Genomic DNA, 14760 nt, shown 5'->3' on the forward strand with positions numbered 1-14760 from the left:
CTTTTTCCAAGAAGGAAAGAAGAAAAGGAATTTACTACTACAACTACACACAGAGACAACGAACAATGGAGAAAGTAGTTTTTACTCAGAGAAAGATTTTTTCAGCAAATTGTCTGAGAGGAGCCTTAAAGCAGCAAAGCAAGCAATTTTGAATGAAATCATGAACAAGTAAAACCTTCCAGTAAAACCAGTCCAATGGACCACAGAAGCCTTCACTCACTACTTTCAAGCCACTAACTACATTGTGCACATGGAACAAAGAACAGAGAGAAATGGAAGAGGAAGTAAGAGCAGTAGTAAAGCTCAGTCCTTCCCCACAAAGCACCTTGGAAGGTGGACCTGCTGCTGGACTCTCAATCACATGCCTTCCCTACCCCTATTCAAGAGCAGGGCTTTCAAGCACTGAAACCAAAAGATGTTATTTCTGCAACACATCAAGCCTGGGCATCTGCACAGTAAACGTTGTTGTGAAGCCTTGTCCAGGTCCAGCTTTGGTTCTTGTGGCTTCAGAAGGAAAACCACTTGCCATCAGGAAGCACCTGAGGCATGTTTAGAAGCTTGAATGAACATAGACAACATGTTAAATCAGAGGGGGTTTTGTCGATTGAATTGTATAGCCAAATGCTCATGAAAATCCTATTGAGAGGACTGAAAATGGTTTGTGCATTAATTTTCTTCAGCCAGCTGTACTATGTACCCAATCAATTTAAAAAAGATGTTTATGTAAAGAATTTCCATGGTTCCTACAAAATATGTCCCCTTAATAAAAGACAGATTTATTAATAAACAGCAGTGGCTCACAGACAACACGGAGTTATTAGTCTCTTTGGGTTTTATAAACCTAGGGAAATGTTCATTTTAACAGGCAGAGTGTATACAGAGCAAATGCTGAAATGTCACACACAAATACACTTTACAATTCCCCCATGTGGCAGAAAGGTTTTGTCAACAGCAAAGCAATACGGTGCTTTATTTTTCACCATCCGAATGAAAAGCAGACAGAGGGTTTAATGCTTTCAAAGAAAAGAGAAGTTATTTTGAAATGGCAGGACTTGTAAGATGCCATTTTGAATTAGAAATGTAATGATTATATTGAAGCAGCTTAAAAAAGCCCAGATTTGTCTAGGAAATGTTCAGTGGGTTTTATATGTTGGGTCTATGCATGTTCATCCAGTACAAGCCACACTGAGTCCAGCAGAGCTTCCACCAAGCAAAACATGCATAAGTTCTTAGTGGAATATTCTACGGAGCAAAAGCTTGTGGTCATTTTAAAGTTAGGAGATGCTTTATAATTAGAATACAGTAAACCAATGTCCCCTTTTTGGAAAAGGACTGCAATAAAATATTGTTCTTGTTAAATGTTTGCTTATGGAAGTGCTACAGACTCTGTTGGCCAATCCATGTGAATTAGTTCTGCGTCTTACTGAATACGACTTTTCTCACTAGGCAAAAATGACACCTGCTTCTGATAGCTGAATTGCATCCTCTAATTTGTTGTGGAAGTTGTTGAAAGAAGAAACAAATGAATACATCCTGTTATTTAAAAAATTACCCCCAGAGTAGCATTTCTAAATCCCATGGACAAACAGTTTCAGTGACTGAACCTGAAAAAACTGTACCACACCATAAAAAGCTTAACTAAGCTGAAAGGGAACACCTTGAAAAACAGACTGTGTTTTCTTAATTTTTGTAACAAAATTTATTGGACAAAATTTAAAATAAGTATCTCCACACATGAAATTTGAAAGAGGAGCAAACTAGAATGCTAACCAGGGCATGCATTTGAATTCTTGAGGACTGTTCAGAATACCAGCTATAAAGTGCTGAAGTGGGGCATTTCATCCCCTGTAGTTTTCTGTTTTTCTTTTCAAACTGAAACTCCGCATTCCATGCTCAGGCTTCCTTGCGCTATTCGGAGAGGGTTTCTCCCTGAGGAATTCTTTTAAAAGATGCTTGTACTTCGGCAAACCTTGGGCTTCCTAGAGCGCGCTGAAAGCCCCCACCCCACCTGTTTCTCAGTAGCTCCATTTGGGCTCCAGTCGTGCCGACATACCTGAGCTGGCTCTAAGGCGGAATTATGCTCGCACCATTTGTGACCAACTGGCAACACACGACTATTTAGTATCTTGCGGTCATGGTACGTAAGCTCTCAGCCGAGCAATCGCCAACCGTTACAACAGCGACAGCCATAATAAAACTCTTAAGGGGAAATCCACCAGAAAGTTAACCCTACGTCTGTTATCTGCCCTAGCCTTTGAAATGTAGCACCCTTCGTGTCTCAGTAAGTACAAGGGTGTGGGAAAGAGGCCGCTCCAGTAGTAAGCAGGAGCTGGGATCATTTCACATGCTCTGACAGTCGGTTTGAGCTCATGGTAATGATACATTCAAGGCATGTAAAAGCACTCATGGCTATCTGATTGCCCATTGTGTCCTCCTCCTCAGTGCATGATGGGTATTCTTTTCTCTGTTTTTTCTTACCGTGTACCCTTCGAAGAACTCATTGCTCCATCTTGTGGCCAGATTAATTTTCATCCAATGAAATTAATTTTAAAAACCCAGTTCGTATCATATGCTGAAAACCGCTCTGACTGTGAGATTGAAAATCATATAACTGCTTTACTGTATGAGCAGCCATTGTGTATTTGATTTTAGTTGAAATTATCTTGTGTGATATTCTTTTTGAATTGCCTAGCTGAAGTCTTGGTTCAAAGGCATACTTAAAACCAAGAAAAAGCATCCCTCTCCAGTACTTGAGTGGGGTCACTCAGAAAGGCATCATAGATGTTCATGGTCAAATTCAAATTTCTACTTTCAAAATCAGTGTACTTCTGACAAATGTTAAAAACATACTCCTTCAATATGCAATATTCACTAAAAACAAGAGCAAGGTCTCCACATTACAAGATATATCACAAATAAGGCTCTGTTCTTAGCTACTGAGTTTTCATCTACAGGTTAATAGAGAAACAAGTATAAATGCTACTGAAACCTATTTAAGCATACCTATATTAGAAAAGTGCATTTTAAAAAAGATCTGAAAACAATCTATTAATTATAATTGTTGCACTGCCCTGAACCCACAAGACTGAATCTGGTTAAAAACCTGAATTAAACAGTATGAATCTTCTTATATAGAACAGGCATATGAGAACACAAGATTGGGACCTAGAGTGTTATAAAATATACAAAAACCCTTTAAATATTAATCCTGAAGGTATAAGCCTTTCACACCTGATGCAATAAATCCTGCTCATTCAGACCATTCCACTAAGTTCAATGAGGCTAGCGGTATTCTCTGCTTGGGGAGGGTGGGTATATGAACAGGCTGCAAAGCTGGGGAACTTTTTTCAAAGTTTTAAGTCCGTCCCTGTGTACCCTCCTCTCTGCCTTTCCATCTGAAAAAAACATCAGTTCCACTAAAGACAGATATGGATAGGGCTGGGTGATGCTGCCTGAGGACGCCAAGTTGTTTTGATACTTGATATAATAACTCAAGCCCAAGTGGGAGATGTGATAGATGATTTGTAAGCCACTCTTTGACTTCTGCTTGTAATGAAATCTCCTTGGATTTGCCTAGAAATCACAGCCCAGACCGGAATGTCTTCTGAATCCCACGTCTTCCTGCTGCTACAGATGTAATAAAATAATATTGTACAGAAACAAGGGGGGTATTTAAAATGCATGTAATCTCTTTAAATGAAGACATCAGCTGACATATAACTCTTTGGCTGCACCTCTTGGAGCTCTGAGTGCACCTGGAGTCTCTCACTCACACCCTTCTGGTGGTGTGTGAGCCAGACTACAGCAGAATCACGGTGCGGAAGTGCAGGCTGCCTGCAGGTGGGGTGGGGGTGTCCAAATTTGCAAATACATCCCTACAGTTAAATACATTCCTGCAAAAAGAACACTGCCTTCCGAAGGCTTTGCTTAGAAACTTTATTGTCCATGTACATTATCGCCATATTTGCACGGATCCGTCTTTTTGCTTTAAGCAGGGGAAGCTTTCAGAAGTGTAGTGAAAGGTCAACACGGTGACTTAGGAGATCTGGGTTTCAGTCCCTACTTGCCCATGAAACTCACTGGGTAACTTTGGGCCAGTCTCTCCTATTCAACCTTACCTACCCCAAGTGCAGCACATGCACATCTACCCTGCTTATTTAGGCTCCCTGTAAGAGAAATTTAACAGGCCAAGAGCAGAAATTCTCCAGTACAGAGAAATACAGAGGCCAGTTCACCACCCTTGTGCCTCTTTTAGTTTCTTCAGCCTAAGAAGAAAGAAGAAAAGGGGTCTGGTTCCTTTATGTCACTGTATAATCCTGAGCAAATTTGGGGTACATGTCCTGGTTGTTATACCAACTAACATCTGGACACTCTGAGATGTATTGCACTGCAGCAACCTCTGCCATACCTGCTTCAGTGGTTGCTGTGAAGATAAATGAGATGTGTGTGTGTGTTGTGTGCAGGTTTGCATTAGAGGAAGGACAGGATAAACACATGTGATATATAAATTAATATTAACTCTTAGGGCATGAATAAACCGAAATTAAATACTTTCCATTCCAATAAAATACCTGGCAGGACTGCATCCTCAGCACATTCCTGAACATTCAAAGTGCTACTCAACCCATATGTCAATAATCCTTGATTACATACAGTGGACAACCCCAAAAGCTACTCAGGACTAGGACGAGGGTTGCCACCTACGTAGTGCTTGTCCTCAACCATACAGTGCTCCAGCCGAACAAGTCTGGGGCACTGTATTTCCCAAAAGCCAGAGTTTTGCCCTATTTGGCAGTCAAGCCATATAGTCAAATGTGGCTGGATAACAATCAGCAAAAGATCAAATTAATACCAAGATATTCAAAGATATTCAAATATACATTAGGGTACTGAAAGGCTCTGATTGATTTACAAGAAAGTGTATTGCCCTGTTATTGAAAATACTCACAGCTGCAAAAGTACTAGCAGCAAGAAAATGGCAAAACTTAGCCGCTCCTTTCTTCAAGTATTGGGCAGGGCAAGGACAGTCTCCCGGGAAGTCCCCCTGAGCATGGCCCTTTAAAAGGCACAGGACTGCGCTTTTGCACAGCTATCAGTCATTTCCGAAATGCCCCAGCAAGAAAGCTCTCCAGTGGATTGTGTGCAGCCCTAACAGCACCAGCGCAGTTCAGCGAGACCAGGCAGGGCTCAGACTAGAGATTCCTGGTTGCCTCTTACACTGTTTTGCAAGAACGCCACATCCTGATTAGACTTGCATCTTTTATTTTGTTTCTTTCAGTTCATTTCAGTACTGCTCAATAGCTAAAACACTCTGGGCAGTTCACAAAACTTACAATACAAATACAGTGTTGGGTTTTACAATAACTGACAACGTATCATTTATTTTCCAGTGTTTATTTTCTTCCTTACTGTCTTGTTTTTTGCTTATGCTTCCCACTGAAATATGGAAAATTGGGCAGTGGGGGCTGCTGCAAGCTTTCTAAGAAGGGGTTAAAATGCTTTACTAAAATTTGAGGTGACCTGTCTTTTCAGTCTTGATCCCCCAAAATAAGCATTTAAAACCAAGCTCATGTCTTCCCCTTGCAAGCGGGAGCCCCAGTTTACTTGTGGGGTGCATTCATGTATTAAGGGAGGAGGAAAGGATATTTTAGCATTAGGTTGCTTGATTCCACTTGATGGGGCATGAAGGTGGGACATGCAGACATCATAAACCTACAACATTTCTGGGTGTGCACCCAGTAACACTGCACCCCTTTCCATACTGCAGTCTTCTCTTCTTCCAGCATTCACTCATACTCTCTGAGGTATGTACCATTCCTGGATTATTAAAATTGTCTCTCATCAACAGCTAAACAAGTATTCCAGGATCTTGAGTCCCAATCATATGTGAAGTAAATATATCATATTTCTGGGTGCCAGCAGTACAGATACAAAGGACTGTTTGTATCCTAAAATATGTTCTCCTGGAAAATGTCTCAGCGGGAGATGGCCACGTTCAGCCTGATGCTGTCCTTAGGAATCAGATGGCTACCCCTGGCATCTCCATGCAAGGCAGGGAAAAACCTCTGCCTACAAATGGGAAAAGCTGCAGTGTATACTTGCCAATGTACAAGGGGACCAATTGTCTAACTTAATATAGGACAACTTCCTAAATCTCACTGAGACATTCTGAAGTTCCCACTTAGATGTGACAGACTGAAAAACTGAAATAAAAATTAAGTGAGAGCTATTATGTCTTGAGCAAAATGGAAGCTGGTCCAGCTAAAGCCATCATAGCCATTAAATTTATTGTGCGCTTACTCCCAAGGCAAGGAATAAAAGCTGCTTTGTGTTTGCCATACCCTTTTCCTTATTCTGCTCCCCCTGTCCAATCCCCTTTTAGATTTTATTCAGCGAAACCCTGTGTGTGGTTCTGTGCCTCTCTATGTGTGTCTATGTGTAATCATGTCACTTACGGGCTGGAAATGAACAACTGCACTTCAGAGCAGTACTCACTCATCAGTTACAAGAAAGAAAGCTTGAAACCAGTAGGCTTAAGCACGCTGAACTCCACAGATGAATTGGGCTTTATATTTATTTAATGCAAAAATATAACTTTGATCATAAAATTTCAGGGAAGTAATATTCTTAACTGTCAACTTTAAAAAATAAATAAGAACACTTCAGTGTGTGATTGAATGAGACAGTTGCTTCCCCCACATATGGAATTGAGGAAAGCAAAAGCATTTGCCCACTTCTTAGGGTTACCAAAGAATGTGGCAGACTCAGAAGGCATTGCTTTGATTATTATTAAAATTGCATCACCCTCTCCAGCTTGAGCGTGCACAGTGATAGAAAAGGTGAGGTGGGCCAAGAAGGACAGAGGCCTGAGGCAAAAGTGATGTGGAGGAATTTGCATCAGTTGTGTTTGTTGCATCCTCCTTTCTTTTATGTAACATTATTATTGTTTATTACATTACATTTCTATATCAAAGCTCTCTGGCTGGTTCGTAACATTTAATTCACCCATCCAGATTTCAACCAGGCCTGACCCTGCTTAGCTTCCAATTGCAGTAAATGACAAGCAAATAAGGAAGTCCTTTCCAGTTTCTCTCTGTATTACAAACTAATTATATGTTCTTTTTCCATCTTTCCATCATTAGCAAGTAAACATCCCAGCTTCTTAGCAGCCACCTTTTATTTTGTATGATTTAAATGGATTTCACTTGCCTTCCTGGACTTCCAGCTATCTGGATGGCAAAAGGACTTTTGGACTGGGTTTCTGTTATGCTCATAGTTCTGCTGCATCTTTCCATACAAAGACAGACCAATCACAGTAGCATTTAAAATGCCTTCCTTTATGCTCAGATGCTTAAATGCAAACATATGCTGAGCTGTGTACAGGTTCCACAGACTACACACAGACTCCATATATCTGCAAGCCAGTTAAGACAATTTTAGAAAATAAAAAGCCATTTCACCCAGCCTACCTTGGGCTTATTTCAAGAATGGTTAACCAATCAGAAGAGGAAGAGATCAAACCTGTTTGACTACATTACCCAAAGATTGTGCGAACTGGCTGTTTAATTATGGATGTCAACACACATGATATTTGAGGATAGTTAATAAATAGCAACCACCAGATACAAATTAAGAAATGCTAATAACAAAAGGTCTGTCTTGATCAATGTAATGTTTAGAAAAGCTGTATCTGCAGGAGGAAGTGGGTGCAATCAAACACACAGAAATGAAGTCAGATGGGTAGTTTAGGACACCATCAGTGTGGACCCATAATGCAAGAGACAGTCCACTCAGGATCTTTCATCTGCCACCACGCATTCATGAGTTAATCTTCTGATTAACTGAATTTTGACTCTTCTTCCCCTGCAGCCTCCTGAGATGGGGATCAGCCTGCATGGAAGGCTTCCCAGATCAAATGTGCTTGGAATTCTCCCTTGTTTCCCTTCCCCATGGGAGCAATAAACAAACAGACAAATTGGCTCTTAGCACAGACAGACAGGCCACCCGAACCACCTGCCATGCCCCAAACTGCGCCCCACTGCAGAGCAGGAGGAAGAAGCAGAGTGGCAGCCAGCTTTAAAAATATCCCTGCCACAGCTGCCGAAGCTGCAGTGTCAGCCTGAGCAGCAAAAGAGATAAATTTGGGCACATCTTGCAGTGTTGTGAGGGCTGCTGAGACAGTTGTCCAGGGTTGAACACACACAAATTATATTGTATAACCCTCTCAAAAGACCGAGAAGTGTGGGAGGCCACCTTGCCTGACAGCAAGCGCGATAATGCGTGTTTTAGCCATATTCAGCATTGCAGTCTTCCCAAGGTGGCTCTCGCAATGAGTGCTTGCTGACATGAAAATGAAAATGTTTGTTTAGGGGCTGACCCAGATGCCACACACAGGTTCTGAATGGTTAGATCATTGAACAAGTCCATAGTTTAATTATTTGGGGGTGACATTTGCAATAAGAGGGATGTGGAGAAACCACACTGACTGAGCTAGAGGCTACTTAATCCTCACAGGCCACTCCTGCATTTGACTTTCCTGAGATGTTTACCCCCTGGGTTTACCACACAGGCCTAGCATCTGGAGTGTGACTGAGCCCAAAGGACTAGAAGTCCCCACTAGGTGTTCTGCCAGAACTCCTACTTGAGAGTCAAGCGGAAAGGGGAGACTTGAGCCAGTGCGATTCTCTTTTCTTGGGTACGCCTTTGAATACACTGTTCACATCTCAAAAGCAGCAATATGACTAGGTTGCCAAAGAAATGTTCCTGCAGCAGGGCACTAAGACTAGCAGGAGTAATTGGGGAAAACAGTGGAAAAACCTTTAGAGGCACTGGGCATTAATCACCAGACTTTAAGGTACTGGAGTCTAGTTCAGTCAAAATTTTCGTTAAGAAATAAATTTCAATCTCCTTTTTCCAGGGTGAAGATGGAGACACTTCAAATCTCAACATTTTCAATACATGCATATCTCACCAAAACTATTAAAGTTACTTTAATAATTAACCATTATTTTCCTACATAATGGTCTCTTTGCAGTAAAGACTTCAAACAACACCTTCATAATTGTTAGAGGGGCAACAGAAAGCTCCAGTTGAACAACAGCCATGCATCTATGGGGCTCAAGAAATTGCAACCTTTTGTCCTTATGCACATGATCTAAACTGTTTTAAATGTTTTAATCTAAATGTTTTAATAAATAAATAAAATAAATAAATAAAACTGCATGATCTAAACTGAATCTTATGGGCTTGGCTATTTTTACGATCCTGTAAAAATTATTTTCCTTTTATCAAACTGATCAAAGTAGCAACTTCACTGTAGCTACTCAGAAACTAAGGCAAAAATATCTCAAGGCTGTTTCTTGCTGGTAAGCACCTGCATTTGCATTAGACCTTCCCCATTTCCCTCCATTTGTCATTTTGCTAAACAATAAAATGAAACGACCTGTAGCTCTGCCAGGAGGACCATTATGCTACAGACTATGGCATGGAAAAAAATGAAAAAAGCAAAATGGACTTCATGAAACAATTACAGATTCATGTTTACAACTGCAAGCCAAAGCGAAAGAAACTGAAATAAGGAAAACCCGTAAGACATAAATCAGCTCTTTATCTGTGCTGTTGAAAGGCTGGACCCATCTTCTCTTTTGTGCTAAGGAAAGTGGAACCACTATAGTACTAAAAATTGTATTTTTATGTGTAAAGCACACAGGACAAGTGTATTCCCTGCTACCCCTTTTTGTCATTATTTACACAAAAGAGAGAAAAGAGAAAGTCCTCCAGTTTGCCTTGTAATGACCTCTAAGGGAGTTATTTTAACACTCCCTGTGATGATCGACATGGTTTACACAGTTCACGTTTTATTATGGACAGCTGCACATAACAAACTTGTAGCCTGATCTGCAGCCCAGATCAGCTGAATCCACTGAACTGCGGCTGGCTAAATTCTGATCCTCAGCAAATGCATGCGGAAGAAAAAGACACTGAAAACATGGAATTTGTACAAATCTGGACAGGATCAGGGCACTGGCTGGCTTCAGTGGAACTACAGCGGCTGTCGCTCGCTGAACCTAAACACCCATATGTAGGGTGTCTGATAGCTTTGCTGAAATGTTAGCACTGTGCTTTAGCTGGGTTTCTGGAGCAAGCTACCAAATCGCTGTTTGGCCCAGAGAGCAGTGCTGGCCAAGCCAATTAAGTCAAAAATACTTGGATTTTAGTTGGTCGGTACCATCCGTCTGCCTTCAGAATCCCGCGAGGCGAACTTCCAGCCAAGTCCAGAATCCAGCTGACCTAGCCATAGCCATTGACCTTAAAGTAAACAAAACATTAGGGCTGTAGTATAAAACCCCACTGATTCCCACATGGGTAAACTGTTTTTTGGGGTAGCAGCTTAATACTTCACAGATATTTGAAGAAAAATCTCACTGGCTTAAACAGAGCATTCTTCAAGAGAACCGCGCCTCTGAATCACACAAATGTGGAATGCCCAAGTTACTCCTCAAGGCTGTGCCCACACTGGAGGGAAGCCCCTCCTTGGAGAAGAACCTGCTGGAAGCGAGCAGAGCATTCTGGCAAAGGGCAGGATCCAAAGGCGTGTGGAGTCCTCCTCCTGTCCAAATGCAGCACAGCTGGATGTAGCGCCCTTCGGAGGAATAATGGGCAAGTGGCCACTCCTACCAAGCCATGGCCAACAGGTTTGTGCAAGTGGCAATCATCCCGAATTTTGCATGCTGGGGCAGAGGACGCTCGCGGTACTGTGCATGAAGTTCTGTGCACCTGGACCACCCCTTTGGTGTTGGGATGTGTTTAGGTGAGTTGGATGACCCACATTTTTGAGAAACAGAGGATTATACACTCAGTGGCAAACACTGGGATGGCAACTCTGTGTGCCCGCGCGAAAGAGAGGGAGAAGGAGAGCGAACAACCCTTCCCCAGCACAACAAAAGTCTGTATTCCTTCCCCCCTCCAAAGAATTATACTGAACCACACGCGGATTGATGCTTGCTTTGCTCTCGGATTTTGTGCTTGTCTTGTTTGTATTATCACATACCTAAGCCCGCTAAGCTTTCCTCTGATCTGCCCAGTCAGCCCTGCAAGGAGGTCCCCGTTGAAACCAACCATTTGTTTCACGCCGGAATCCTCCGTAAAAGTGTCTTAATGAAAAATCCCTGGTATGCCTGTCATTGCACGCACGCACGCACGAAGAACGGGGTGTCGTGGCATCAGGAATTAAATGGGGAATCCTAGCGAGGACAAGGACAGGCACTAGAAAAGGAGGACGGGCTGCCTCCTGCTCTCCCCAAACAGCCAAGGAGACTTTTCTGCGACGGAGGCGGCTGCTGCAAGGTGCTGGCATCTGCCAAGCTGGCCGCTTTTGCAAGCCGCTCCGGCCACAAAAGGCGCCGTACTGCGCAGTGGGCGAGCGGACCCTTGCGCGGGGCGCTGCGCCCCGAGGAAGTCTGGATCCGTCGTACGCCCGGGTCCCGGCTGGCCAATTTCACCTGAGTGAAACTGGCCGGCAGGTGAACCGAGGACTGCGCCAGATTTCCTCCCAGCGCCAGGGCCCTTCCAGGCGAAGCAGGATCCGAGCGGATCGCAGCCCCGCGGCAGCGCCAAGACCGGCGCGAAGGCCTCGCCACCTCCGAGCGAGGAGCCAAAGCGGGCGGCCTGCCTGCCTGGCCTGCGGATCGTGCAGCCCCGTCGCCCCTCGACCGGGGGTAGTTTTCGCGTCTCCCCTTCGGGGAGGGCGGCGAGAGAATCCGGCTGCCAGCGTGTTCCCGGTGTCTCCAACGACACAGGCCGGCTGGAGTTCGCTGGAGGCGGCACGGCCTTTGCCACCGCAGCCACGATCCCGACCCGCGACAATTATATTGCCGTGGAACTGCCGGCGCGATGCAGAACGCAACCCTGTGAACGCAGAGGGAGAGAGAGGCGCAAAGCGGCCCGCCCGTCGCCTGAAAACGAAAGACGCAGCCCTTCTGCGGTGCCTCGGGCCATCGCGAAGGGCTTCCCGGAAAAGCCAGCCCGGTGCTTCGGCCGCAGGCGAAATTTGAGGTCGCCCCAATCCATCCCTGCAGCCTGCGCTCGCCCGCCCGCCCGCGCGTTGCACTTTGGCTTCAGGAATCGGGCGTGAATGGCCGGCATAATCCGGGCATCGAGCGGGCGCGATCCCTCGCTCATCCGCGCTCTGCCCTCGGCGCCTCTGCCCCGGCCGCTCGCGGGTGCTTCCCGCTGCCCTCGCCTCCCCGTTCGGAAGCGGGATCCCGGCGGGCCCGAAGCCGCCCATGCAGCGAAGCCCGCGCGGGTGCCTATCAGCCGGGCCCGTCCGTTCTGCAGCCTCCGGAGGTCGTTTCACGAACCGGGGAACCGCTCTCGACTCTCGGGTCTTCGCAAGACACGCGGCGCGGTTTTCTGAGCGGGGCGAGGCGGCCGATTCTCGCAGAGAGATTCCTCGGTTTTCTTTAGGGCGGGAGGCAGGGGAATTATCAGTCAAAAGGAAAAGGGAAAGCAAGAATTGGGCGGCTACCTCCCCTTCCCAGGAGACCTTCCCCGAAACCTCGGCGTCCATACCACATCCAAAATGCATTCATTTGCAGGTTCAGTTCAGACAGTCGCTGGGCCCATTCCAGGTCTCGATTTGCAATTTATCCGAAGTGCAAATCGGAGCACAGAGCCCAACAGTAACTCCCCTTGCTATTAGAAAGAGGTTGCTATTTTCCCCATTATTGCTTCTAAGGCAAAACGCAATGCAGCCCACCCGCAGAGGTCGGGACTGACTCCGCTAAGAGCAAGATGACCCGGCTGTGCCCGCAAACCCGTGTGCAACCGAAATGATGCGGGGCAGGAGCCACCGAAGCCTTCTTTTGCTCAGGACCGGAGCTGCGCGAGGGATGCGCAGGATCTCGGTGGATCGTGCCCTTCGGAGGCGCGGAGAGGCGCAGAGCGCTGCTTCTGCGGAGGCGACCCCGAGGGGCCCTCGCTCTCGGCAAAGCCCCGCGAGGAATACCCTTTGGGAAAGAAAGCAGCATCTCCCCGAGGCAGATCGACGGCGCAGGCGGGCGGCCGCGGCAAGAAGGCCCCAGCACGGCCGGCATCGCCCCCGTGTCGCCCCTAGCAAGCCAGGTCGCCCCTCGGCTGTGTGCAAGCAAGCGCGGCTGCCCCTTTGCAGGCACGTTTGAATGGGCAGCTCTCGGGTCTTCCGGGGATGCAGGAATTGGGGCAGACAGTTTGGTCGAACAGTTATCGATAATGTTCTTGCAGGATTGCAGTAAATTTAAGCAAGTGGATGGGGCAAAGACAGATCGCGTTTTTCTCACGTACACCCCCGTCGCACGATTATTGACGCGTAATGTTCAGGGAGCAAGTAGGTTTTCATTCCATGCTAACCACCATCACCATTCAGTGTGTTGTGTTTATAAGAAACAGCCGTCATTTTAATTATGGCTGGAAAGATTTTACGACAACGAAAATAAAAGAAAGCATCCCCATCAAGAGGAGTTTTTAAAACAAGAGGCCTTTCTGACCGTGTTACAATTCTCAGAATATATTTTAGTTATTCTTCTCAGGACAGAACTGCTTGAAAACGGGAAAAGGTAAACCACCAGCAAGCAAAGCCGATTTCCTCTTGCAGGAGGCCCCGATCCTCCCTCTCGGCAAACTTCGGACTAAGCCGTGACAGCAAGGGGGCCTCGTTCCGAGGAGACCTGCAGCCAAGCTGCGGCGGGGGCACGAGCGGCCGGCGGGCAGCAACGCGTTTCCGGCACCGCGCCGAGCAGGCCTGTGCGCCAGCCGAGGCGGGCCGGGGCGCGGGGGCCAAGCCGCTCGCCGCGGGTCCCCCCGCCAGCCCCCGCCGGGCTCGAAGGCGCAGCACTCCCTGCGCTCGGGCGCCAGGCGCCCGAGCTGCCCCACGGAAGGCAGGGTCCGGGCCCCGTTGCCCCTCCGCGCCTCTTTCCGGGAGGCCCATGCCCGACTGCGCGGGTCCATCGGGGGCGCCCTCCCGTCCCTGCCTGGAATGAGCGGGGTTGTCGAGTCTGGCCCCGGCGGCCTGGCCTCAGTCCCCGGAGAGATTCCGCTCCTCTTCCCAGGTCCCCCCTCCTCCGGCACGCCAGGGCCGGTCCAGCGCCCTCGGCCATGCCTTTAGGTGGGCCCCTTCGAATTCCAGGTGAGATTTGCCCGCTATAAATAGCCACCGGGGGGCCGATCTATTCCTGTCCCGCTCGTTGGCAGGAAGCGAGATGCAGGCCCGCCGGGATGAGCCAGCGAGAGGCTCCCGCTCAGCACAGAGGTCCCACGTTCGGGACCGGCTGCGGAGCGCAGCGGAACGTGCCTTCTTCGAGGCGCCGGCGGAAGGGCGCCGGCTAAGCCGAACCGAGGGATCCCCCGCCGCGGCGGGCGGGAGGGAGGGAAAGGGCGCCGCCGCCCGAGCGGTCCTCGCCAGCGGCGCCCCCGCACTCGTCAGGCCAGAGCCCGGGCTCCTGCTAGGCCATGCTGCGGCCGATGCTGCGGGCCCCGTGCGCCGCTCTTCTGCAGCCAGCCCGCTGCCGGCCCGAGTCTGCACCGCGGGCGCCCCCTCGCCCCCGCCTCCGCCCACGGACTCACCGGCGTTGAGGTCCAGGCACTGGGCGGGGTCGTCCGGGTCCGGCAGCTGCCCGTCGGGGCTGAGGCTCTCCATGGACAAATCCAGGCCCTTGTCGTCCCAGTCGCGGAGCTTCCGCTTCTTGTTGGAGCCGATGAGCGCCTCCACGGAGAAGGCGTGCGCTC

At 47.4% G+C, this 14760-nt stretch overlaps 1 protein-coding gene across 1 annotated transcript in view; it reads right to left on the bottom strand.

Annotated features, from left to right (window-relative positions):
• Positions 1–14760, bottom strand: part of TBX15 (T-box transcription factor 15) — a 114949-nt gene that overhangs the window by 99194 nt on the left and 995 nt on the right. Inside the window, exon 2 of the mRNA XM_044449656.1 lies at positions 14599–14757. Within this exon, the coding sequence (XP_044305591.1) occupies positions 14599–14757 (159 nt within the window). The remainder of the gene's footprint in view (positions 1–14598; positions 14758–14760) is intronic.

Source organism: Varanus komodoensis, unplaced genomic scaffold (assembly GCF_004798865.1).
Source record: "Varanus komodoensis strain SLA01 unplaced genomic scaffold, ASM479886v1 scaffold60, whole genome shotgun sequence".
NCBI lineage: Eukaryota > Metazoa > Chordata > Lepidosauria > Squamata > Varanidae > Varanus > Varanus komodoensis.